The sequence below is a fragment of the Lipophrys pholis genome (assembly GCF_963383615.2).
Source record: "Lipophrys pholis genome assembly, chromosome: 5".
Lineage (NCBI taxonomy): Eukaryota > Metazoa > Chordata > Actinopteri > Blenniiformes > Blenniidae > Lipophrys > Lipophrys pholis.
Window position 1 is genome coordinate 14,740,136 of NC_137628.1, and position 27,305 is coordinate 14,767,440.

The window sequence follows — 27,305 nt, forward strand, 5'->3', positions numbered from 1 at the left end:
GAAATTAAATGACGTCATCACGCAAGCGGATACAAACAAACAGCGGCGGTGAAGCTAAGTTTGAAGAGGCTTCACAATTACTTTTGCTTTGCCACAAATTTGAAGAATTAATGTACTGTGAGAGCCTGAATAAAAAAACGCGATTATAGGTGACCCTCCTGTATATGAATGTAATTCAAGTATGAGCTCTAAAGGAAATTCTCGCTGTGACAGGATTAGCATGGTAGCTCGCGCACAATGTTAGCCGCAGCCAGAGAAACGTCATGGATCCTCTGAGCGTCGTGGCGGATGAAGTCGCTCTGGAGGGTCTGGATGGGATCACTCTGACCTCTCTCTGGATACGACTCGAGAATAGAGAGCCCAAGTTCCCCCTCAAGCTCGACGACTGCACGAAGGGGCTCCTCTGGAAGTCTGTAGCCTGCAATGAAGACCTGAGCTTCTACGAGTTGCCCAGTGAGAGAGAGGACGTGGTGCTGTTCGACAGGTGAACCATTTGTTCTGACTGAAAGACACCTTTAATTTAACAATCATTGAAATATCCCACCCTGTCGTGTTGTATTTTAGTATAAAGTCAGTTTAAAACACCTTTTTGTGTCATTTCCACATGATGAAATGGAGTGTGAAAACTAATACTCTGCTCAAAATCAAACATATCTCAATTCCTATCTTTAATTTGAATATATTTCTCAGTGGGTTTATGCAATAGATGATTGACAATAAACAAAAAATAAATAAGTAAATAAATGCTTCTGTTTTACTATTTAATGTATTATTATCAGGAAAAGCACTTTAAGAAAGTAGGACTAACTTTCTCTATGTGGGCACAGTTTTGCTCAAGTAAAGTCTTTCGTAGTAAAACTAAGATTTTAAATTAAATGAATGAGGTAGACGAACTGGGGAGTGGTTAGCGATCTAGCCTTATAAATACTGGCTGGGCCTTTCTGCATGGAGTTTACATGTTTCTCCGTGTGTAAGTGGGTTTCCTCCCACGGTCCAAAAATATGCATGTGATGTTAATTGGTCACCCTAACTTACCCCTAAATTGTGAGTGTGTGTGGTTGTCTGTCTCTCTGTGTTTGCCCTGTGATGGACTGGTCCAGGGTGTGTCCTCTACTCGACCATAGGAGAGCAGCATAGAAGATGGATGGATGGACTGACTGGAGGGAAATCAAAACATAGCTGCAGCCACTTCTCTGTCAATGTTTTGTCTAACAATTTAATCATTTATCATCAAGAAACAGGCAGAAGTGGAGAAGTTACCAGTTATAGTTATTTGCCATATGATTAAACCGACAACACGTTTACTAAGCAACACTTTTTCAAGATAAAAGCTGTTGGTTTAGTATTGACTACAATTCCCAGAAGACTATCCTCTTTTGAGTTTTATTTCAATAGTTTGGACACTTAATTCATACTCATCAACTTTGTTCTTAAACAGACCAATTTGCACACTTCTAGTATTAAAAAAAACAAAGACTCTTGAATCTTCTTCCTGTTCTTTGTTCCATTTTAAATCAATAATTGTTGAAGTTTGTTGTGTTTCGATGTATTTTCTCAGATTTTGTGCTGTTTGTGCGTTTCCAGGTTTAAGGACATCGATTCGGAGTCTACCATACATTTGAGCGACTCGTTTACTGGCACAGACAAAGATATCTACCCCGTCCACATTATTTCAGAAAACAAGGATGGGATTCTGGGCTCCTGTGCTTTTTTTAAAGAGAGGACCGACATCACAAAGCATGTCCGCTCTAAAGACCTCGCTTTGTTGCTCACCTTGGAGGAGGCCATGGAAAGGTCTGTTCTGCTTCTTAGATATTATAAAGATCTTTTTTTTTTTTTTTAGCTTTGCATGCAACACATATTTACAGTTACAGTGAATCGTCTTTATTAAACAGTATCTCTTCCTTCTCAGATATGGCCGGAAATTGGTGGTTGTGGCCTCTCAAATGACCCGATTCAGAGCTCTGATCGGCAGCGAGAGCGATCCGGATATAAAACTCAGCGATAACTCTTACTGTGTGCTGGAAAAAGTGGGCCGTGCACGGTGGCAGGGGGAGCTTCAACGGGATCTGCACGGAAGTTGTTTCAAGTAGGAGACGCGCTCGCTTGTTTTAATCAGTGACGCAGTGGTTTGTTTCTGAGTAAGCAGCTGCTGCTTCGTCTGTACAGGGTTGACGCTCGGAAGTTCCACTACTTGAGGAAATCTCTCGTCAAACATGAGCTGGTCACCTTGCAGTCTTACGTCAAGCGGCTGCCGTCCGGACTGCAACAGTACTCCATCCTACTGCTGCTCAAACGCTTCCATATGAACAGGTCTGTCGTCTTCTGGGGTTTTGTCGTCCGGACTTTTTACTGTTGTTGGCTGTTCTGATGACTTCTTACTGTAATTTATGCGTTGAGCAGTAAATACACAAATCATAAGATGTTAACAGTTTGTTCTAATGATTGACCATAAAATGCTGTTGAATAGAATTTCTTGGTTATTTGAACCAATACTTGCTTATTCCTCTTAGTTCCAGTCTCCTCCAAGCACTCACCATCTGATTCTATTTTGTACAGTGTCTCTTGCCTCACGCCACGTAAACCCTCCCTCCTCCAACTCTAACGTCCTTGTGTGTCGGTGTCTCCCCTCTATCACGCTTCCCCCGTGGGTGTCACTCAAGATAGTTATAAAGATAGATTCTTTATTTCTTCGTTTGTTCCTTTGATCATCCCTTCTTTCCTTCATTAGATCGTTCATTCCTTCCTTCTTTTCTTCATTAGATCGTTCATTCCTTCCTTCTTTCCTTCCACTCAGGACAGATACATACCTCCCTTTCTCCCTCCCTCACAGTTCCAGCAGCCTCAACACACAATTAAATGGAATCAAATGAAAACCATATTAGACTAAATGAATTAAAAAAACAAACAAAAAAAAAAACAAACACCAGGGGCCCTCTTGTCCAACCCCATGCTCATTGTTTTATTTCCTCCTCTATCGGCCGCTGCACTATTTGTGTCCAGAGCTCCTTATTACAGATTCTCCTTGGCCACCAAATCCGCAGGACGCTATTCAGGCTCTTGTTGATGAACACCTGCAATTTCTGCTTTATTCCCTTGGTCAATCTTCATTTTCGAAATCACACAAGATCACTGCTTTTACATTTGACCCACAGATTCTCAGCTTGGTCGAGGTTGTAAGTGCCTGCCTTGCTGTCCCAATGTGTGCCTGGATATCTTCATCAGTTCCTCCCTTCTTGCTCACAATACTCCCGAGGTCTGAACCTCTGGTTTTCATTAATGTCCATGTTCGAGGTGTCCTTTTGATTACTTGCCCTGGTGCCCCCAACTACCTGTCTAAATCCCCCCCCTGAACAAATGCCTCTCCCCTTTGTGTCCCCTTCCAGGAGGACTCTGTATGACATGCTGATGGAGTTTGTGTCCAGCTTCCTGCAGCAGGCACCTGGTCAGTCGAGCACTGTGATGCACCTCAGAGACCAGATGGTGTGTACCCTTCAGTGTTTGTGCCTTGTGTTGCTTTGTGTTTTCACCTTCCTCTCTTACAGCCGTTTGCTCTTTCTTTTAGAACGTTGACGAGCGCATTTTCAAGCGTATACTGAAGTACATGCGCATTGCCAAGCTGGTGCAGATCTTCCAGTACCCACTGGAGGACTTGGATCCCAGCGCTGGACCTTGTACCCACAGAAATGGTGACGTGCCTCCAAAGCACTCGTACACACATTACAACCATTAATGTTACTGAACTTGTGTCACCACCCCACCGTAAAGCGTTACATTCCAAATATACTGAAATCACAAACAACCAACAAAAAACTTGTGATAAATGTACGTTTATTTCACATCAGACTTTCTTAATACATTAAAATGACAAAATCTTCAAAACAGGAGTGAGAAATGATAAAAATTGTCACTGTGTACCTTATAACTGTACCTTTTTCATTGTTATTGAATTTCTTGATAATTATTAAACCATTTATTATATTTTTGTCCCGTTTTAAATCAAGTTCCCAAAATTGTGTTATTCAATGTGACACTTACTTTATTAATTTTTTTATATACAAATTGTTCTTAACTTTTCCAACTATTACCCAATTTTTTTTTTAAGAAATTCCTGCAATAAATTTGGATACAAAATAGAAACACAAAATAAAACACCGACATACATTCTGGGAGTTACTTCTCATGTCGTCCATCCAAACTCGTCGCTTTATTGGGTTCTGAATAGAATCAGTTTCTTCCATTTCCCTTCAAATTATGCTTCTTGTCGTCTCAATCGGTGTGCCGGTTGTTCCATTGTATATATTTCTTCTTCAGTCTCTTTTCAATGATTCTGACAAGGATTGTCCACCCGACCCCCTTTTCTTCTGATTGCTTTCTTTCTCGCGATCAGCAGTACTTTTGACAAGTTTTCTGTACATTCTCTCTCGTGGTTCAAAAAAATAAAAAAAGTGACACGTTTTTTAAATACTAAAACCGTCATCCAACATAGTAACATGAATATTTTAAATGTACTTTGAGACCAAACAAACTGAATCTGACCACACCCATGAAGCTGTTATTGACTATTCATAAGCTAAACAACATTTATTTTTAAGTATTAATTTTTCTTCTGTTCAGGCTTTTTTCAAGATGATGTTTCTGATGGTGTTCTCTCGTCTCCATCAGTAACATGATGTGGTGATGGTGGATGACGTGTCTTTATATCCAGCTTGTTTTACATCAGATGGCGTGATTTATTTTAAAATGTCCTTTTCAAAGTTTGTGATTTTTTTTATTTATTTTGTTACATTTATTTGTTTTACAGGCAGTAAAGTGCAGGTGCGCTGTTTGAGGCTGCTGAAGCCGTATGTGAAGAAGGGCTTGACTGAAGCTGAGGACGACGATGACGAAGATGAAGAAGTCGACAGAAGCAGGAGTCTCCCATCGGAGGGGCGAATCATTGAGAAGGACCACCTGTCTCAAGCCTACCACATCGGTACGTCGGATCCCTGATTCACCTCTGCAGTGTCTGCTGGGAAAATGAGTCACTTCATATTTACCAGAAGGTTTCCTTCATGAACCGTTTGGTTTTGTGGTCAAGTATGGCTCATTTCATGAATGCAATACCTCAGATAACTTTCCAACTGATTCCTGCCATCATACTTCTGAACAGTCTTCAGTGTTTTCTATGTTATTGTCAGTTTCAGCTATGCAACATTGTAATTCCAGGTTAAGCTTGTAGCTCATTACTGAAATGTTTAACTCTGATATGATTTGTTTCTCAAATTCAGATTTTTTTTTTCACACCTTCAGCCATGTTATTATACACGTGTTATCTTTTCTAAGAAAATACGTTATTTTAAAGCATTAATATTCATACTTCTTGATCATATGCCAACTTAGGGTCATGATGGCTTGGCGCCGATTGTTTATGATAGAAGGACGTTCACATGCTGAACAGTCACTTCAGAACATGGATGCTTCACACAGAAATCCGAAATATTCCTGCTATGAGGCTGAAAACTAAGTGACATTTGGTGAAATTATTTAAAGCTGACGCTCTCATGTCAACGTTACAGCAGTTTCGGTACACAAAGTCATCCCCAGGAGGATCTTCGCTCTTAATTCTGATGTTTTAAAAGACAACCTCCAACAACAGAAAGCTTTGAATCACACTGCGATCATGGGAACAGCATGGGTTCTAGCTTTTGTCTCATTTGTCATGATGCAGTGCTGTCCTGTGGCACAAAGGGAATCTCCCAGAGGGGTTTGGGTGTAAAGTTGAATATCGGGAAGTTGGACTCTCGGATGGTGTGCCGAAAGCTGGAAGGAGATGGTGTGATCAAGGTAAGGCTCAGACACTTTTAACCCACTAACGGGGGGACAATCCTGGTCTCCCTCAAACATTTTTATTTGATAGTTTGAAACTGTGCTTGAAAATGCAGAGTAGTCAGTTCATGAACTGTTGCCGTTCAGACGGACACAATGAGAGTTAAAAACTAGGATACATCGGTTTCCCTCCTACATGACATCTGCCACAGGTCAGCCTTTGCAAAGACAATACCTCCTCTCTGATGTACTGCGGATGTGCTGGCAGTCTGACAGAAGTCTGGATCTTTGTCTGGCGCTTTAGTATTTGATCTGTCGTTTAATAAATAACCAGCACTGGATGTCCAAAAATAACCAGACTCAGCAGAATCACACCTCACTGTTCCTCATTATTCGACCACAATTTGACATTGAAAACAACACTGTGGATTATTCACTGTCCATTTCAAATCAATTCAACTTTATTTATATCGCTCCAAATAAAAACACAGTCATTTCTAGGCACTTTTAACAGAGAGAAACCCGACTATCAAATACAAACCAAATCAAATGTCAGTGACCAAATGCCAGTTTTCACAGTTTACAACAGCAATTTGAAAGCGAACCACCCAGATCAAAGATCAACTTACAGGACAGAGGAAACTATAACTGGATAATAAAGGATGACTTATTAGCACAAGACTGGGATATCATATACTAGGAAAGCGATATTAACAAGGCAGATGAAGCACTGTAAAGTACGTCTCTGCATCACTATATGACAAAGACAACAATACACTGATGTCTGTTGAAGCTGCGTGAGGCTCTCAGAGCAACAACATTTAGATATAAAAGAAACCTTCAAATTTAGGTATTCTACTTTTAATTCATTAAAGATTAACTATTCCTTTAGGCTGAGTAGTTTTTGATGTTTTATTTTCCTGCAATTTTGTCTCTTGTTATGGCTAAATCAATCTCCCTGTGAAGCTGCTTGAATTGTATTGAAATACTCCATGAGAAGTTAAAGTAAGGCTTTATTGACGTCACCTTCAATCATTTGGTTGTTCATCATGAAGTCACAGAATGGTTTTTTTCCAACTGCCAAATAATCCCATTTGCTTTGATCCACATTAGTTCACAACCGTTATTTAAAGTTAGCGTTTTAAGTTTGAGACTCTGTTGTTTCACTTCGATCACATTTTCCTTCTTGCAGGGGTTCATGGAGGATGAAGGTCGCCAGAGGACCACAAAGTTCATCAGCCATCGGTTTGTATCTAACCGTTGAATTTAGCGTCGCGTCTCTCCGGTCGGACTAAGTATTTGCTCTGATGTAACAGGTGTGTGGGTGTCAGTGATCAACTGCAGCTGTTTGCTAAAGAGCGAGAGAAGAACAAGCTGTTCTACTCCTCTGCTCCCTCAACACCGAACGCCAAAGAAACGTCCTCCGTCACACCAAGGGGTGGTGGCAAAGCTCCCGCCAAGAGCAAGAGAGCAAGGAGAGGAAAGCAAGAGGAGAAAGAGGATGAAGGGCAGGCTGGTGATGAGAGTAAAGGGGACGACAGGTCAAAGGGGAAAGGACATAAAGCAGGACGAGGACGGTCAGGAGGAGGAAGAAAGAAAGACCAAGAAAACAAGCTGACGACAGAGGACACGGAACCTGAAGCTGCAGTTGCACCGCCTCCGGGTGAAGGTGAGAACTCATAAAGACTTTGCATGTTTCAGACTGGATTGTGTTCAATTGATTACATTGTGGGTATTTTTTTTACTCGATAAGCAATCACAGCTCTGTGTTGTTTCACGTTTCTCAGGTGAAGCTGCGTCCTGCAACAAATCTGTGACACCTGAGCCAGACTCCATTTCTGCACCAGGTAACTTCTAAACAATGCAAATAAACTGCAAAATGTTTTGTTTCTGACGGCAGAAATAATCAATAAACACCTCATTGGCTCCATGAGGTTTGAAGTCTTAAATATATATTTTTTTCCACATCTTTCTATTGCGTGGTAGAACAAGTGAGGCACTCGGATGAACACAAAGTAAACCAAAACAGGGAAATAGCTAATATACAGCTGGGAGGTGCTAGTTCTGAAAAGCTTTTGGCATTTACAGCTCACATACTCTGCTCATCCCACAAATGCAAGTTCGTTACAAATGTAGTACCAGTTTAAATGGAGTAAAGCCAAGCTTTGGAAGCTTTATAAAATTTAATGCTGAGAAACATCGTTTCGGTTGGGAATTTATCAACCAAATCCAAATGTTTTTTACTTTTTATGCTGCATTTTATACTGTTTGTCAGTTTACGTCACAATTGTTACTGGAATATTTCACGTCACTTTAAAAAGTTGATCAATCACAGTAGTTGTCAGTTACTGTGATTTCTACTAGTTCAGGTCTTGATCACACAATACTGTTTCTAGGATTTTCCTCTTCCTCTTTCTGTGTGATTTGTATTTTCTCTGTGATCAGACCAAGCTCCAGTGGATGAGGAAGAACAATCCAGCTCACCTTGTGCCTCCTCTGTAACCCAGACTGAGGTTTCAAAGGCGACAGACAATGCGAGCACAAAAGATGCAGCTGTTATCAATTGTAATGTTGTCAGCCAGCTGGAGGTAGGTCTGATACTTCAGTCGTTGTGTTGTCTTTCTGCAACAGTTGAAGAATTGAAGCTCACAGCTCTACTCCCGCCCCCTCCTGCAGGCGCCACATCATTTGGAGAGGTCTCATGAGACGTACCGCCTGCTGAGGAGGAAGAACCTGATCGTGGAGGCCGTCAATAACCTCAGAATCATCGAGGGTCTTTTCCCGTCAGTTTATTTCTCAGTCGTCAGAATTAAAGCACAGAAAGAGAGTGACTGAAACATCAACATGCTGGTTATTCTTTTCTTTTTCAGGCTGCAGAAGATGATTAATGAGCAGGAGAAGCAGGAAGGCGTCAGTACAAAATGTTGCAAGAAGACTATTTTACGTCTCGTCCAAAGCCTGTCCAGACAAGGCTTGCTCAAGATTTACACGACCACCGTTATACAGGACGGCGTCACCAAGAAGGTGTGTGCACACTGTGAAATAGCATCAAAACTAAAGTCCTCGCACCTTACATGGTGGCCTTGTAAAGTATGAAAATACTCTCAATAAACCTAAATCAGTTTATTTGTCTGAAACAGTGATGCCGCTAACGCGTTAATTAGTAACGCGTTACTCCCATATGACCTTTTTTTGTAATGAGTTACTATTTCCAAACGAGTAATCACATTAAAGTTACTTCTTCAAGTCACTGTGCATTACTATTGTAATGTCCACCAGGACAAGTTCCTTGTCTGCAAAGCCGCTTTATTAAACAGAACCGGGCCGCTCCTCCGTTCTCCTCCAAACAGACACACAGCAGTGTGTCTGCAAGCCCACTTGACCCGCCCCCTTCTCCACTCTCAGCCAATCACAGACCATCATGCTCTAACGGTGCTTTCAGGTGACACAAAAGAATAGTAACTGACACACATAATCACAAAACCATATCATTGCAACAAGAACACAACTGCAGAGATGTTACACTGTTTTTGTAATTTTCCTGAGTAAAAAGATATTGTCAGGAAGCCCCGCCCCTTTTTTCAGAGTTTATAGCAAAACCGGTTGTCCTTTTTACTTTGAGACGGTGAGGGGTGTCGGCAGGTGCTGACATTAACTAAAAAGTTACTTGTATTTTACCTTAGTTACTTTTAAAAACTAGTAATCAGTAATTGGATTACTTTTTCAAGGTAACTGTGGCAACATTGGTCTGAAATGAGTGTCAAGTCTGTCCCACTGTGAATCATCTTTTGTCCTCCGCCCTGTGCTTCCATGTCGTCACACTTCTCTCTCCTCTGATGTTGTCACACTTGCAGGTTGACATGATCGTCCATCCGTCCATTCAGCCCAACGACGACATTGTAAACCAAGTTATTGAGCAGGCCCGCTTTAAAATGTCCAACTCTTACGTAACTGCACGGTGAGTATTAAACAGTGCTTCAAAACAAGCCAGGAAGAATACTGAACATTTAGAGCTTTATTCAAATTACAGGAATCGAAATGTAATTTTAATGTGATTTTAAAAGGTTTTTGTTAAAGTAAATAACTAGATCAAACTTTTAATTTCAGTGCAATTCAAATGACAAGATAATTTACAAGAAAATGGTGAATAAAGAATATGAAATTGAAGGAAAGCTTTCACTGGAATACCAAAAGGGATTATTAGAATTTATTTGAATTAATTATGCCTTAAAGGTACAGTGAGCTATTTTTCTTCCCCTCATTTTGAACTTCTTAGAATCCTCAAAAAAGATATGTTGTCATTTTATTAAGACTGTAGGTAGATGTGTTATGTTTAACTGCCTAAGTGTGCATGATAATAACTACTGAAAGCCTGTTTGGTCTCTCGCATTAGTCTATCCTCAGTCCATTTACAATATTGTAAACACAACAGATGTTCTTGGCAATTACTGAATCATGAAATCTCCCTGATTTGCAAACCATCAGACAGAGGAGTCAACAACAAAGAAGTTCTGTTTGGCATTTTAAGAAGCAAAGAAGTTACAATCCACATACAAGGCAGCTCATCCCACAAATTGTAGGTTCAAGGTGACTTTATTAGTACCCGTCTGGCACGTCATAACAAATAAAGACACAAGATGAACCAGACAAGCAGTTAATTGGTCGAGTGAAACAAGACAGACAAGACAAGTGCTCAATGTTCCACTATTCACCAATAAATAATTAAGATGAGATCAAAAATAGATGAAGAGAAACCACAATAAAACCTTACAGAGATGAAAAGCAGTCATTAACATAAACCAGGTTAAGAACATTCAATGAAGAGTCACGATAATAAATAGAGCTAAAAATGTATAAATAGAATAAATACAATGAAGTGCAATGTCACTGGGTCTTATTCAGCTCAGTGATGGCTACAGGAACAAAGCTGTTAATTAAAACGCTTTGTCCTGCACCGTGGGACCAGGAACCTTCGTCCAGAGGGGAGGAGCTTGAATTTGCCTCGTGAAGGATGCGAGTCACTATTAATGATTGATGAAGTCATCTTCTGTACCTGTTTAGTGAACAGGAAAAAAACAACAAAAACTGTCTGTCGGGCCAATTCTCATGTGAAGTTGGACGAAGGCAGACAGGGAAGACGCTGGTGGTTGCAGAATTGTGGCTGTTTATTCTTCTTTGTAACACAAAGTGCAGCAGGACAACAAAAAGAAACCTTTCCCAAACCCTGAACATGCTATGACTCAACTTCCCACAATGCACTTGACATATAAAGTAACAGGCTAAGCATGTAACAAAAGGCACATGTAATTACTTTAGTTTACAAAATGTTTTAACTTGCGCTCACACGTTCCCGAAATAAAGCATTCTCTTCTCACTTGTTTCGTTCCCCCCTCTTCTGTCCCTCAGCATGCAGCACGCTGAACAGAAAGCTCGAGAGCAGGAAAAGGGACCCGGAGAGACGAGCTCTCCGAAAGGGCAAAAGTGCAAAGCTGAAAGGAGGAGAGCGGCACTGAAAGAGGACGACTTCACGCCTGTACCAGGTCAGTTTCTTCTTTATGGTGCCGAAACACAAGAAAGCACAGTCTAGAACTCTTGATGCCTTCAAGGTCACCGTGTAGTGGCGGATTTGATGATTTGTCTGTCTCAATCGTAAAGTCGTAGATTCATACAAGACTGAAGACATTCAATCATCAACCCCAAAACACCAATCAAAAGTTATTTTATGACAGCATGTATTGATTAATTAATTTCACGAGGAAAACTCAGGTTGAAGGTTTTTCCACTTTGCTGGGACAAATGTACATTTTTGAAAGATTTTAAATACACTTTTATTCATACATTTACTCTTCTGACTAGTGTGTAGGTTTAAAATCCTTCATATTAGAATTTATCTTGTTATCACACCATTAGTTAATGAGGACATGTATAATAACACTTTTGTCGTTCAAGTATTTTGATCACAAATGATCAACAACAAACGATGCTGCCAGTGAAAACCAGCCATATTACTTGAGGCTGAGGCAGGACTGGAGGAAGACGAGTCAGGATGAAGGTTGAGGTCAACGTGGCCGTTAATGGTTTGCAGGAGTGATGCACAGTGTGTGAAAGAAAGGAAGAGAAACGGCAAAGACACCTGAGTTTAGGTCTTGTTTGTTTTTATTTGGTTTTTAGAATTTTTTTTGTCTTTAGTTTTTATTTTATTTTTCTTTTCACAATATCAACCTTTCGATGTTTTTTTCTGTCACTGTTGTGCACTTGATGTCTCTTTCTTTCCTCTCCAGTCTGGTGGCCTTGCCAATAAAGCCATAATAAATCCATAAAATTTTCCACATGAAATGTGTTTCAGGCGTTTCCTCAGCAAAGCAAATCTTTTTGTCGCACAACGAGGCACTCGGATATATCTCACAGGAGGCCTGAGCTGCCAGAATCATAGACACACATGAAAAACTAGGAAGTTACATATTCAGCGTCAACTGTCCAAACCTCTGAAAGATGTTAAAGAAAAGTGAAGACGAGTGGAGGGGAAGATCTACAGCACAGTAGTGAGACGACGGCCCTGACCAAAGAACAGGATTATGAATCACATTACTGCCACGGCTCCTGTTGTCCAGTTTGGTTAGAGGAAGAGAGACGAGGTTGAGGCAGTTGGATCATGTGTGTAGAGATATGAGCTGTGTAGAAAAATAAAAGGATGATTTGGAGCCATTAGGAAATCCAGTGAGGGAGAACGTGCAGGTTATTGAAGAAGAGGAAGGATACATGAGAAAGAGAGTATTGGTATAACCAATCAATAACACAATATGTAACAGTAATGAGAGAGAGGGCTACATAGTATATATCCTCAATGAATGACTGTGATGCTGTTATTATGCAATGTACTGACAAAATAATAATATATGACAGAACAATATGAGTTTTTAAATATTATATTAGTACGTATGTATTGAGAGTTAAAGGGAAGGACCAGATAAGTTTAAACATCATAAAAATTACAAGCAAGTTGAGTTTGATATGAGTCTGCATTTATCATCTTTGTTTTGAAAAATGTCATATTTATTTAATTAGTTATGTCCTCCAGTTTGTTGTCTTTTGGTTCTATCTCTTTTTTTTTTTTTTTTTTTGAAGTTCGTGGATTGAGTAAAACTTTGGGCTTCCAACCCAAGATGCACCGTCTGCGCGCCGTTCACCAGTTCCTCTGGTACATCATCTATGGCCACCCGCTCCTGCAGACATCTGCCACACAACCTGACGCCAAGCGGGATCTGAAAGAAACGGAGAACTCCGCAAATTCTGAAACGCAGCCCTCTGACGGTGCCGCCGCCGACACGGCGCAGCGGGAATCTGCAGATAACGGCAAAACCGACCTACATGTGATGTCCGACGACGAAGGGGAGGAGCAGAAGGACGACGCGACTCGCTCTCACTCTTCATGTGATGCAAAGGGTGAGCAAGTCTGTTCATTTTATTGCTTAATCCATTTTTTTGAAAGGCCCGCGGGCTCTACATGAATTTTAAATACACATGCATGTTTGTGTTTGTGATAGTGTACGTAGACGAAGACTCGTGGAAGAGATTCGTCCCTCCTGTTTACGTCCAAAAAGACTACGCTCGGGGCTGGGCCCTGGTGGGCGACGTGCTCCTCTGCCTGCCTCTCTCCGTCTTCGTTCAGGTCATACAGGTCAATTACAAGGTGAGGATGCTGGAATTTCACATTTCAAAACCATCAACACAAAATGGAAATGTGAAGATTTGGCGTTTTAAGTCAGAGGTTGCTGCTTCAATTTGAATAATTTTTATTGGGTGAATAAGTAAATAGCTTTTGCCAGGTTTTGTGTTCCCAGAAGTGAGATCATTAACTGCTTTCACCAGTGAAATATTATCACACTTCATGTTTATGTCAATCATTACTGCATTAAAACTGAAAAATGAAAGCTACATGTCCAGGTACATTAAAAAAAAATATATATCAGGGAAAAGGTAAATATTTCTTGTCATTCATTTCAGAAACTGAAACACAAATATTATATAGATTCACAACACATAGAATAAATATTTCAAGCCTTTATTTCCAATAATTTGGATCATCGTTGCTAACAGACAATAAATATTCACCGTCTCAGAAAATCTGAATATCAGTTTTTGAAATCTGAAATCTTCAGTTTATTCAGAACAACAGAGCCACATTTTTCCTGTCTGAGCTACACCTGTATCAGCTGATCGATTATAGCTAAAAATAAATAAATGAATCCTCTCACAGGTGGACAGACTGGAGGAATATCTCAACGACCCTGTGAAGCAGCACTATCTCATCCGAATGCTGCCAGCACCCACCAAACGACAGCTGCTGTATAAACGGTGATGTTCTTCTTCACTCAGCAGCTCATTATTGTAGTTTTAAACTGATCATTTGAAGAATTATTGTGAATATTTATCTGTATTATTATTTTTGTGGATTCTTTTGTTATTCAGTAAATTTTTCATGAAGATGATGCTTTCATTTCACATTTTTCCATTACTCGTCATTCCACAAAATGTTTATTTATTCTTGTTTTTGTTTTTGTTTTGTTTTTTCAGGAAATATGTTATAGTTTTTTACGAGAACCTGCAGAGGTTGACCTACATGGGCCTGCTGCAGTTTGGTCCTGTTGAGAAGTTTCAGGACAGAGACCAGGTACACGGTGCCCTCTGATCCCGTCGCTCCAAAGTCTGAGCGATCTACACTGAACTAAAACCTTCTCTTCACAGGTGTTTGTGTACCTCAAACGAAATACCACCATTGTCGACACCACCAACGCCGAGCCTCACTACTGGCTGATCTCCGAGTCGCCTGACAAACCGTTTCAGAGGCGCCACTACACCCTGAACACCAACAGCGATGTGGAAAACTACTGGTTCGACCTGATGTGTGTCTGCCTCAACACGCCGTTGGGTACGCACACACGCACGCACGCACACATACAGCGTCGGTCTACTGTGTGTACGACCTCAAGTTTCACGATTTGAAGATGTGACTCTTTGTATTTGAAAGGTGTAATTCGTAGTAAGAGACGCTCTACAGAGGACGACGTGGCTCCTTCCTTCGTGCGTGAACGCAACGTGTTCACCGGGTTGGCGTACCTCCTCAAGTGTGTGGCGTCTCTAGCATGTTCACATTTCAGGCTGACAATACTAACGCATAAATCAGAAGTAGTTCTGAGGCCATTGTAATGGAATCTTACTTTTAGTAAACTTGTGCACCCTCACGCACAGGGGCAGCTCGGAGCCCCGTGATGACGGCTGGATACCAGGAGATGGGAAAGGAGCCGGAGGTCTCGACTCCGAGTTCTTCGCTCATCTTAAACGCAACTGGCTGTGGACCAATCACTTACTCTCCATTACAGCGGTAATCTCACCGAACACACACAGAAGAAACCATAAATGCAGTGTTTTCGTTGTCTTGACATGTTTCTTTATTTTTTTATAAGAGTTCACCGAGTGTAGAATCACAGGCGACCAAAACCAGGCTGAAGAGCCTGCTGAGTAGAAGTGCTCTCACCATAGCACTTGCTGGTAAGCTGCACGAGTAAATAAGTCCTTTAGTAACCACTTTTGATGTCCAGCCCAACATCATTCTTTCCAAAACTCTCCTACAACTTGACAATGTCCTCTGACTACAGGAGGAACAGCAAAACCTCATTATGTGACTACCAAGCGACCACTGTTGGCAGTAAATGTTGAGGTATGAGTTCTTTACTTCCTACTTTGTATCCTTGTGTAATGCTCACTATATTATCTTATCTTATATTATATTAACTTCACGACCATTCTGGCTGATATATTTATCTGTTTCTTTGTTTTTAAAAACAGCTGGGAATCGAACCTGCTTCCAGAAACCAACAGGTGGTCGGAGGAAAGCGACAGAAAAGAAAGAGGACCAAGAAAGATGCTCCTGTCAAGGTGCCAAAGAAGAGGAAGAAAGCTGGTGAGCATGAAGCAAAGATTCTTTGTTTGTGATGGACTGAGGATGGAAAGCCGACTGCTTTGTTTGACGACATTGTTTTTTTATCTCTTTCGCAGAGCCAAAAAAACGCACTCCTGCCCACGACGAGGCCGACCACAAGGCTCTGAAAATGATGACCAGGCAGAGAGTCTACTGGTCTGTGCAGGAAGACTCGCTGATGATGCTCTGCTGTGTGGCCACACACTTGCTCAACCACAAGGTAACACACACACACACACACACACACACACACACACACACACACACACACACACACACACACACGCACCTGCTCAACATTAAAGGCAGAGAAAACCAAAACCGAAAGCTTGAACCAGGGACAGTGTCACTGTGAGGCAACAGCGCTGACCACTTCACCACTGTGCCATCCAGGAGACACTCGTGAAGTCACATGTTCTCTTTGTTGGATGCAGGATGAGTCTTCAAATATTTGAAATCTAATGTGAAAATACAGCATTTAGAGTTTCAAATGAACATCGACACACCACAGACACAAGATATTTAATTACAGGTCGAGATGTTGGGCAAACAAACATACAAACACAATTGTTGCTGGTAATGACTAAAGAATGACAGACTGCAATGAAACAAAAAAACAAAACAAAAAATACTTTATATATATCTATATATATATATTTATTTATTGGTTCAACGCTGAATTTTCTCATCCGTGCTGCAGTTAAAAAGGCCATTTGTGCCTCACTGTGTGGTGAGAGACCTGCTCCATTCAGAGTTCGAGGTGTCCCTGGATAAAACGTCAGTGTCTGTTGGACGGCGCTGTCGGTACATCCTCAAAAATCCTCAGACGCTGCTCAACTATAGGTCGGTACTCATCACTTGAATAAAAAGTGTTGTCGAAGCACACGTCTGAGTCACTGTTGAAGTTTTCTGCTCCGTGCTGCAGGATCTGTGTGGCTGAGGTTTGCCAGGACAAAGCCTTGATGAAGGTGTTGGAGGAAAAAAAACCCTCTGATCCAGACAACCCTGAGGTTTGTTCCTGTTTCAGCTCTTAATCCAGCTCAGTGTTGGAGCTTGTAGCCCTGTTTTGGTTCAAGTTTGACGTTCACTCTGTCTGTGCTATACCAGAACTGTGCCAAAGCGTTTTCTGAGTACATCCGACTGCTCAGACAGAAGTTCAGCTCCATCATGAACAGTGGCGACGTCATCCTACCCGACTCGAAACAGGAGCTCTTCTCACGGTGAGACGACGGGAAGTATTGATTCGTTAACAACACCCACTCAGCTGAGCGTAAAGTCACTCTTTGGGCATATTTGACAGGTTTAAGGTTGCGGCTATAGACTGTGGAAACTACATCTCATGCAAAGACAAGCTTAGCAGGTGAGTACGGGGTCAGACTTTTAGTATCGCGCTTGCTGAACATAGATCGTTTTTTTTAATGTTTTGTATCTTTGTTTCCACCACAGCATAGAAGACATTCATGCCATAGTGCTGCACAACTTGATTCAAAGCACTCTGGTCATGAACAACAGTCAGATGAAGTCCTCCAGGTCCTTTCAGGTATGGACAAACCACTCTCATTAAAATAAAGGGTGAGAGAACTTTACATCAAAACAGAAACGAGATTCTATTAAAGTTGTGTTCACATGCTTTGTTGATAGAGTCCACTTGAAAATCAGGTCATTGTCGACTTCCAAACAAACTTTCAATTTGGGTTTAATGTCGTCACCAGAAACTAAAAACCCCTTAATAGACCAAAGACGAGAAGTGGGCATCTTATGCTTGCAAGAGATCACAATTCTCAAAGTGTGTGCGTGCAAATACAGAGGTGACGTCTTTCAGAGTGAATCAGTCACAGACTATTCAAGTCTATCCAGAACTACAATAAAAACATTCTAGGGCATTTATATATTTACTTTTAGAATGTATATATATTTATGTTTGTTTATCATATTTGAGTATTTTGAATATTTGTATAATGTACGTTTCCTGTTATTGTTTTCTATTGGTTATTGTGATTTATTTAGTTGAAGTGCTTTGTAGAGTTGTTCTAAATTCTGAATGTGTCTTTTCTTGTAGACCTTCCACATGTACAGTAAATACGATCAGGAGCTGCTGTGCCAGGTCTTCATTCTGTGGAGGAAGAGGGGCCTGGTCAACCGCCGCCGTGTCACCCAGCCGTTCGGGCCCAAGAAGAGCCGAGCGTTGCCCATCCTCCCAATGTCCTACCAGCTGTCCCAGTCCTACTACAAGTACACATTCCTTCTGATCATCCCCGAAGCTTTGAGTTGCTTTACTTGCATCCATTCATCCATTCATCTTCTATACTGCTTTATCCAGCTTAGTGTCGTGGGGGTGCTGAAACTGAGCTCTGTTTAGTGTCTCCAATTAACCTCAAAGTTAATTGAGAAATGCAAACTGCACGAAAAACAAACTTACTTTAATAAGTTAACAATGCTCCGTGTTTTTTTTTATCCTCCAGACCTCTCATTCCTCCGGCACGACAATCAATCAATCTTTATTTCTCAAGCAACTTTCATACTTAAAAAAAGAGAAATGAAGCACAAAGTTCTTTATGTGATTTAAAAACAACATGCACACTCTCATATCTGTTTTTAAACCATTCGCTCTGTTTTATTAGTAGAATTTTCAGAATGTGCTTTGTCTGCCATCGAATTGCAAATTTATTCATTTTTATGCGCTTCTCTTTCCAGGTGTTTTTCGTGGCGGTTCCCAAACTCGCTCTGCACCGATGCCTTCTGCTTCTTGAAGACTCTGATTGACAACCCAACGGGAGACAGCCGGCCGGCCACAACTTTCTACCACGAACCAGAAACCAGGTCAGTGAGCGGCGAGGACGGGTACGAGAGGAAAGCCACGTCCAAAAGAAGAGAAAAGCAAAGTGCCAGGAAAGAAGATGTTGGTCCGGTGAATGAACCAGAGCCGCGGTCTCAGAGGACAGACATCAATCAAGTGAGTGAAGAAGCGAAAGTGATGGAGGCGGCAGTGAACAGCGAGAAAACTGAGATCGACCATGAACAGAAGGCGCAGGATGGTTCTCATGAGGGTCCATCCAGCAGAGAGCAGGCAGGTGGTCCACAGTTGGTCACTTCCAACAAGGCTCGGAAAGCTTCAGACGACCTGGCAGACATGTCTGACATGCTGCAGTTCTCCCTGGATTCAGTCGGGGGCGCCTGTGTGGTCTCGCTCAGCCTGATGTCCCTGGGACTGCTGAGCGTGCACATGTCCATCCCCAAGCAGATGGTGGTGGTGGACACCAACCTGGTGGACAATGATGTCGTGAAGAGGTGAGGCTTAATCACGTGGCAGAGCAAATCTGTTTTGTATAACCGGACGCAACTAACATTTCTTTAAGAAGCTCATCTTGATTAAAAAAAAATAAAGTGAAATCAAGCACACAAAAAGAGCAACTCTTTCACATATGAACTGAAGCTACCATTTCTTCGAAGCGCAATGTAGCTCCCAATGTAGAAGTTCAGAGCAGATAAAAAAAAAAGAGTGAAAATGTTGTTTTTAATCCATTAAAAGCAAATTTTTTTTCCCCCTTTATTAAGATTTTATTCACTCACATGGCTTTCTCTTCAGTATGACTGTGCTGGATGAAGACGATGACGACGATGAAGACGGTGACGAAGGTGAGGGAAAGAAAAGACTGCAGGTGAAAGGACATCAAGCATCACACACCAAATACCTGATGATGCGAGGATACTGCACTCCAGGCATCGGTAAACATTCCCTCCGTTTCACCTTTTCAGTTCAGTGTTGTTTTTCAGACAAGTGGACATATTTAATAGCTTCTTCATTTCTGTGTATTTTCTTTTAAACTACTTTGAATGAATCAATGAAGGCCTCAGTAGATGTGTAAAGATAGTTTTGCTGTATTTACTAGTTGTGTTTGATTTAAAGAATTGTGCAAACATTAACAAAGCAGGTGAATTCTGCTTCTAACCTCCTTTATGAACATTATCCGTGATCCGTGTTCTTCCCCTCTGCTTGGCCAACGTTTTATTTCACTGGATCATAAAATGTCCTGAAAATCTGTTAAGATACGATGAATTATGACAGATTTACTCACTGTAGGTATAAAAGAAGAGATGATGAGACATTTGGTTCACATTCAGCCACATTTGATACAAATCAGGCAATAACACTGGAAGGTGAACGAGCTGTTTTATAATCTCTTACAGAAATCTAGTGAGAAATTTCAAAGCTAAAAATCCTAAAATACGTTGGATTGTGTTGTTAAAATCCAACAGATTTTATAATAGGTGAGTGATGCTTTATGGTGCAAAGCAGTTTTTGGTTGATGCTGGACTAATTTGAAGTTATAATCTTTTATTGTTAGCTGCTGTTGGACCCCATAAGTAATAAAAACTCTCCCAGATTAGTGCAGGTTTGAGGTTTTCACTGTGAAAGCAGAAGCTTAGCCGTTACACTTCAGTTCATTTTAGCTTTTTAGTTTGTCTCGGTTTGATTTATATTGCACCCAGTGTCTTTAATTAATCACAAATACTAGGTTTAAACTCCTCTTAATGGAAATACTTTCATTATGATGATATGGTGATATTAAAACAAATCTGATTGTCTATCAATTGTGTGAGTTGTAACTATGTTTTTTCTAAAAACAATTTTTTTACAGCAACAACCAAAGATAGATTTTAATGTGGTGAATGTTAGTGAAGTATAAAGTATTTATTTGAGTATTTCCAATTTACGCACCACACGTAATGAAACAGAAGATTTCCACTTTATTTCTTGGCAAGTATTTTAAAGTATGTGCATTTAATCGAAAAACCATCAAATGATATTGTATTTATTGCATCAAACTCCAGCAACACTGGAAATGAGATGGACTCGAATAAAACTGGAACTATACAGTGAAGGTTTGCAGCATCGAGAGCAAATGCAGCAAGAAAAGGAAATAAGCAAGCAGTGCAGTATGAAACACAACATGGACTGTCTAAATGAAGAAACTGAGTTGACTTGACTGCTCAGTGTCACATTGCAGCTAAACTATCGTCAGTGTTTTTCAGTATTGCAGGACTTACTCGCAGCGATCGGCTAATTCATCGTCTATTTTTCCTGTTTCCAGTCCAGGTGCGTAACCTGAACACCAACGACAACATCGTGGTGGAGACGTGCAGGATGAGACTGCAGCTACGCGAGTCGCCTGCACACCACGTCTTCAGAGAGGAAAGTGAGTATCAACCGTCTGTACTCGTCTCGCCTGCAAGAAAAATCATTCTTATTTGAATTTTCTCTCCATTTCTAGATTTGTCTCCACTGGACCTGACCAATTGTGGCCCTTCCCTGTTGCCGTCCTCACTCACCACCTCCTTTCACTCCTCCTCCTCTGTGGAGGAGTGTGACAGGCTTCTGATGGAGCAGAGGCGATACGCCCGTCATGACGTTGAAGCATGCGCTCTGCTCAGGAGGAGCTTACATGAAGCCGGTCAGAACGGTGTGGATGTTCGCGACCTCCAGCAGGCTCATGAAGACCTGCAGCAGCTGCAGCCTGGACGCACCCGGATCCTGCAGCAGTACATGAAGGTGGAGCCGCTTCGCTCAGTAGAAGGCTGCTTTTTAGTCGTTTTTTGTTTGCAAAGTTGGAAAAGTGCAGCGGCAGCGGAACAAGATGTAGACATGTAGACATGTCTGCAACCTTTAGAACCTGAAGAGCCTTTTTTGTAATTTTTCCACCAAATCAAATTTACCCGAAGCCGCAAAACACGTCTAACCTTAAAGTATGAGGCTACCACAGCTTCTAAAGTTTCATATAGTCATTCGTCTTCTCCCGCTTATTTCCGGGGTCGCGGGGGTGGCAGTCTGAGCACTGTCACCCAGATCCCATCGCACCGATTAAGAACCCTTCCTGTGGGTGGTGAGCCCACAGGAAGGTGGCGCCCGGCGTGGGACATGAACCCACTACCTTGAGATTGTGAGTCTCATGCTCTACCAACTGAGCGGGCCGGGGGCCTTTCATATATTCAGTCGTCTCGAAATGTGTACAAAAACTGTTTCTTATGTTGTGTTTATGAAGTTTCAATTCCAATTTAGTTTGGTAAACCTTTCATTACTTTTACTATAGAATAGAATAGAATCACTATATTAATCACAAAAGAAAATTCCTTTAAGCATTGCTCCACATAGAATAAATAGAAATTTGAATATCAAATAGACAGGATACAAATTTAATGACTAATTGTAAATATTAATATGCACATGGGTTAACGTCTAGTATAAGCACGGAAAGGATGAAATGAACCCAAATGCAGCAAATACTATTTACAGGGAGGAGTTTGAGTCTCATTGCTACAGGAAGGAAGGACATTTTACTAATTTTATTTATTTTCTTTCTTTTTCATAGTTTTTTCAGACAAATTCTTGTCGTTTTAGCATTTTCCCCCATATTTTAGTTATTGTGCCTTTTTTTGAAGAGATAAAAGTCATTTTGAAAATGACTGGCATGTAAATGAAATAAAAATAAGATAAAATGTTTGTTTAGGTAGAATTTAGAAAGCTTCAGGGAGCCGCCACAAAAGGACTGACTGAGTCATGAAGATCATGTGTCTGATTTGCTCTCAATGGATTTGGCAGTAGAGGAAAAACACCTCCAAATATAAAGCCAGTGTGAAGAAGAACAAATGAGCTCCTGGAGGTGATGTTGTGTCCCCCTGGAGGAAGGGATGTTGTGTCCCTCTGGGGGGGATGTTGTGTCCCCCTGGAGGAAGAGATGTTGTGTCCCTCTGGGGGGGATGTTGTGTCCCCCTGGAGGTGATGTTGTGTCCCCCTGGAGGAGATGTTGTGTCCCCCTGGAGGAAGGGATGTTGTGTCCCTCCACAGAGCTGTGATCTGAACATAACTAAGTGTGAGTGAGTTTACATGAAGGACAGAGATCAGAATACATCATCCACAGATCTGTGCTTAGTTCACCACCATGTTGTGTTTGAAGGGTCCTTACACCAAATTCTGACTTCTCTTCTGATTCACTGCAATAAAAATAAACATTTCACAAATCATTTTTCAAAGCTTCCCCTCCCTCCAAACAAGCTTAAACCGTTTGCACCGTTGCACACATGAACTGATTTCATGTCCAAATGTTATTTGGTTTGGTCTGTTTGAAGCTTTGTTACCAGAAAATGATCAATCTTTATTCAATCCTTGCTATTATCTTCCTCCCCTGCAGGATTTAGAAGAAATGAGCCAGGTGGTTCGCGTCGGGAGTCTTGGCGCCCGCTGGGTGCTCACGCAGCACGCCAAGCCGTGGCTCCTCACCGTGAACACCAAGCAGTGGTCTCACACTCGCCTCACGTCCAGCAGGCTCAGCTACATGACCAAGCAGCACAACGTCCCCTTCATGCGCAAGAAGTGCATCAGACAGAGGAGCTGGGAGACGGCGGAGCCCGCCGCAAAACGGCAGAATGTGGACGGCGAAGACGACACTGTTGTGGAGGACGGAGCCCCAGTGTCGAGTGAGACGATGAAAGGCCAGAGCGAGGAAAATCCGAAGGGGAGGACAGATGCAGGAGGAGAGAAACCTTCAAACCTGGAAGAGGAGGCAGGAAAGACGACGAAGCCAGAAGAGGAAGCAGAAAGTTTGATCAGCGAGGATGAAAAGACGGAGCAGAGAGATGGAGAGGACAATCGAGATGAGGACAGAGATGATGAGCCCTGCTCTCCCCCTTCAGGATCACCTGAACAGTAAGTCCCACCTCACTGTCTCTGAGCGTCCTCTCCGGCTCCGCCTGACCTTCTCTGTCGTCCCCGCAGTGAGAACGTGAGCTTCGTCAGCCGGCCGTGGCGCATGGTGGACGGCAAGCTCAACAGTCAGGTGTGTAAGGGCATGCTGGAGGCCGTGCTCTACCACATCATGTCCCGACCCGGACTCACGCAGCAGGCGCTGGTGGAGCATTACAAAGACCTGCTGCAGCCCGTCGCCGTGCTGGACCTGGTGCAGGTAAACAAACGGCACAAAGCCCAAATTATACAACTACAACATGTTTTCTTGATTTACATAACCTCCATCGTTAATGAGACGCATATTTGTGTTACGGATCATTTTACGTCGTCTCGTTGCCTCCGCAGGCTCTCATCGACCTGGACTGCGTGACCAAGAAGACCCTGGTCAAAGGTCGGAGACCCTCGCTGTTCAGCCGCCCTGCGCCGCCCGCTGGCAACCAGGCGAAGGAGGCGTTGGAGGAACCTGCCGCAGTGTTTTACGAACCCACCCTCAGCTGCTGCCTGCGGCTCTGTCGGGTGTTACCCAACGAACGACACTGGAACTCCTGCACGCCGTGAACGTGTGAGAACTGGGCTGCCTCCGCCTGATACACGACACGTGATGAGGCTCTCCTCAAAGACTTCACTTGTGTTCGCTTGTTTTTGCTCGTTTTGCTTGATCTCTTAATTATAAATAAAACTGATAAACACATATTTTGTAATCATTATTGCAATTTTGAACATATGTTACTGTAGTTTACGCAACTGAAATCACAAAAGGAACATTCTTTGGAATAACATATTTCATAACTTTGTAACACTTGAGAGCAAGTCACATGTTACTCTGTATAATTCTAATGTGTAAACCAACCAGTCATCTAGTGGTGTTGGTAGAAATCAATAACATGAATTTACCCCATGTTAATATAACAAAGCTCGTAAAGTCATAACTTGCTAATGATATAAAGGTTGTTGTTTTTACCACCAGGATGTAAACAGAATGCTTCATTATATGTATCCTAAAAGAAAGGATACGTTGACTATTCTGCAAAGGTTGATAAGCAAACCGCCCAAAAACAATTTCCTTAGAACTGCAGTCCTATTTATGTTTTATTACGTTATTGGTTGTAGTTATTACAATTTTAAAGCATTTTTAACATCAATTCATTGATGTAATAAGCACAGAATAATGTATAACTTATGAGATTATTGGCAAAATGTTATTACAATATTGGCTGAACTATGTTGTTATATTTAAAATTTAAAATTACGTTATGATGTGATGCATTCAACATGGTATAATGAAGATTTAGTGCCTCAGAGTATAAAAAACAACAACATCCCAAATATGACTAAACCAAGCGAGATCATTCATACTTTTCCTTGACGTCTCAAGAACATTTACATGATGTAAGATTTCCAAAGCCGTTTTCTGTCTTCACTTTCATTGTTACTTTTCTGTTTTATTCTGTTGGCTCTTTGTCTTCAGGGAACCCCCCCCCCAAAAAAAAAAAACAACTTAATTGAAATAACATAATAGAAGCTAAAACCAGAAGGAGGAGATGAAATTTCAAAGTGGCTTCTGTTGGCAATCTTGCAGCGACTATCAGGAAACTGAAATGAAGCTCTCGGGAAGTGAAGGAATGCGCCTCAATTCAAATCCATTTCCGCATAATGTCGGAGGACAAAATCGTCTGTGGCGTCAAGCTTTCACTTTTGCCCTGCGTGTTGCTGGTTTGAAGACCAGCTGCTCGCCAACGAGTACAATCTGTGTCCGAACAATCGCAGCAGGTTTCAGTGAAGCGGAGTTCATTTAGAAGCCATGCATTGGATTTGGTGCCTTTTGTTGATCCAACCTGTGACTGTATTTAGCTCCGCAACCAGTTTCATAGAAGCGGACAAAACACTGAGACCCAAGATGAGATGTCGGTGATGCTGCAATGAAAGATAGCTACCTCGTTACTATCAAACGAGACTCAACGCCATGCTGTCGGGGTGTAAAAACACCCATAATGCAACAGCAATAGAAGTTTTTTCATGTGTGCACATTTCACTGTATTTTGCACCAGAAAGCTTTATTAAAATTGGCTTTATGTTGAGGTTGTAGTGATTTTCGGTCGTAATTGTTTGGTCTTGTGAAAAAATAGACATTTTCATCACGCACACTCACCGGCCACTTTATTAGGTACACCTTGCTAGTACCGGGTTTGACCCCCTTTTGCCTTCAGAACTGCCCTAATCCTTTGTGGCTTAGATTCAACACGGTCCTGGAAACATTCCTCAGAGAGTTCGGTTCATATTGACATGATAGCATCACACAGTTGCTGCAGATTTGTCGGCTGCACATCCATGATGCGAATCTCCCGTTCCACCACATCCCAAAGGTGCTCTATTGGATTGAGATCTGGTGACTGTGGAGGACATTTGAGTACAGTGAACTCATTGTCATGTTCAAGAAACCAGTCCGAGATGATTCACGCTTTATGACATGACGCATTATCCTGCTGTGTTGTTGACGCCAAATTCTGACCCTACCATCCCAATGTCGCAGCAGAAATCGAGACTCATCAGACCAGGCAACGTTTTTCCAATCTTCCATTGTCCAATTTTGGTGAACCTGTGTGAATTGTAGCCTCAGTTTCCTGTTCTTAGCTGACAGGAGTGACACCCGGTGTGGTCTTCTGCTGCTGTAGCCCCTCCGCCTCAAGGTTGGACGTGTTGTGCGTTCAGAGATGCTCTTCTGCATACCTCGGTTGTAACGAGTGGTTATTTGAGTTACTGTTGCCTTTCCATCAGCTGGAACCAGTCTGGCCATTCTCCTCTGACCGCTGGCATCAACAAGGCATTTGCGCCCACAGAACTGCCACTCACTGGATATTTTCTCTTTTTCGGACCATTCTCTGTAAACCCTACAGATGGTTGTGCGTGAAAATCCCAGTAGATCAGCAGTTTCTGAAATACTCAGACCAGCCCGTCTGGCACCAGCAACCATGCCACGTTCAAAGTCAATTAAATCACCTTTCTTCCCCATTCTGATGCTCGGTTTGAACTGCAGCAGATCGTCCTGATCATGTCTACATGCCTAAATGCATTGAGTTGCTGCCATGTGATTGGCTGATTACAAATTAGCGTTAACGAGCAGTTGGACCGGTGTACCTAATAAAGTGGCCAGTGAGTGTATGCTCTGTGTCACAACAAAGAAAAAATTCAAAATTTTTAGATTTAAAGGTTATTTTGGCCCTATTTTAGCAGTCCGGTCCATTCCAGATGAAATTAATTGTATGTAGCCCCTGTTTTTCAAACCCCGAGACTCATAAAAAGCAACTTATTTTAAATCCATAATGTGGCTTTAACTGTAATACCTGTTTGGTGAAAATAGACGGTGTTACCAAAATTGTTCTGCTGCATGATAAAAACAGACATTCGATCTCTGACCACCTTTGAATTTTACTGAGCGAGTTAGTTGACGTCCTGTACTAATGAGAATAGACATAGCAGAGGTCACTTGGATAAGGATCCAAACATCTTCCAACTGACTTGATTTGAGACTCCTGATGATTTTGTTGTTTGTTCTTAGATTTGGAGCGGTCCCTTGACATCCTACTTGTTTTTGTCTTTCCACGCTCTGCACAGAGCCTCCAGAAAGTTCTTATCTCAGCCGTATAAATGACAATGATCCACCTTCTGCAGAGGACAGACTGTTCTGGGTCGTCCAACAAGAACAGAGAGTCCAACAACACAGAGAAGAAACCAGTGACTGAGGTCTTCGCTCTCAATGTTGACACCAGCGGAGAAGAT

The 27,305-nt window shown here is 41.8% G+C and overlaps 1 protein-coding gene across 1 annotated transcript; it reads left to right on the forward strand.

The window, feature by feature from the left end:
* gtf3c1 (general transcription factor IIIC subunit 1) lies at window positions 1–27,291 on the forward strand. Its single transcript, XM_080463086.1, has 41 exons — window positions 1–484; window positions 1,585–1,794; window positions 1,913–2,089; window positions 2,170–2,313; window positions 3,387–3,483; window positions 3,566–3,689; window positions 4,805–4,975; window positions 5,711–5,826; window positions 7,001–7,053; window positions 7,125–7,477; window positions 7,596–7,655; window positions 8,254–8,396; window positions 8,485–8,591; window positions 8,679–8,832; window positions 9,663–9,766; window positions 11,215–11,348; window positions 12,934–13,251; window positions 13,353–13,498; window positions 14,066–14,163; window positions 14,383–14,479; window positions 14,554–14,737; window positions 14,837–14,933; window positions 15,058–15,190; window positions 15,273–15,357; window positions 15,465–15,526; window positions 15,655–15,769; window positions 15,865–16,007; window positions 16,488–16,630; window positions 16,713–16,797; window positions 16,895–17,007; window positions 17,088–17,147; window positions 17,234–17,327; window positions 17,847–18,019; window positions 18,482–19,075; window positions 19,374–19,513; window positions 20,881–20,985; window positions 21,061–21,338; window positions 22,975–23,489; window positions 23,559–23,745; window positions 23,874–24,090; window positions 27,198–27,291. Exons 1-40 carry the CDS (start codon window positions 264–266, stop codon window positions 24,084–24,086), a joined length of 6,546 nt encoding a protein of 2,181 aa, XP_080319212.1. The 5' UTR covers window positions 1–263; the 3' UTR covers window positions 24,087–24,090; window positions 27,198–27,291.
* Window positions 27,292–27,305: the final 14 nt, after the last annotated feature.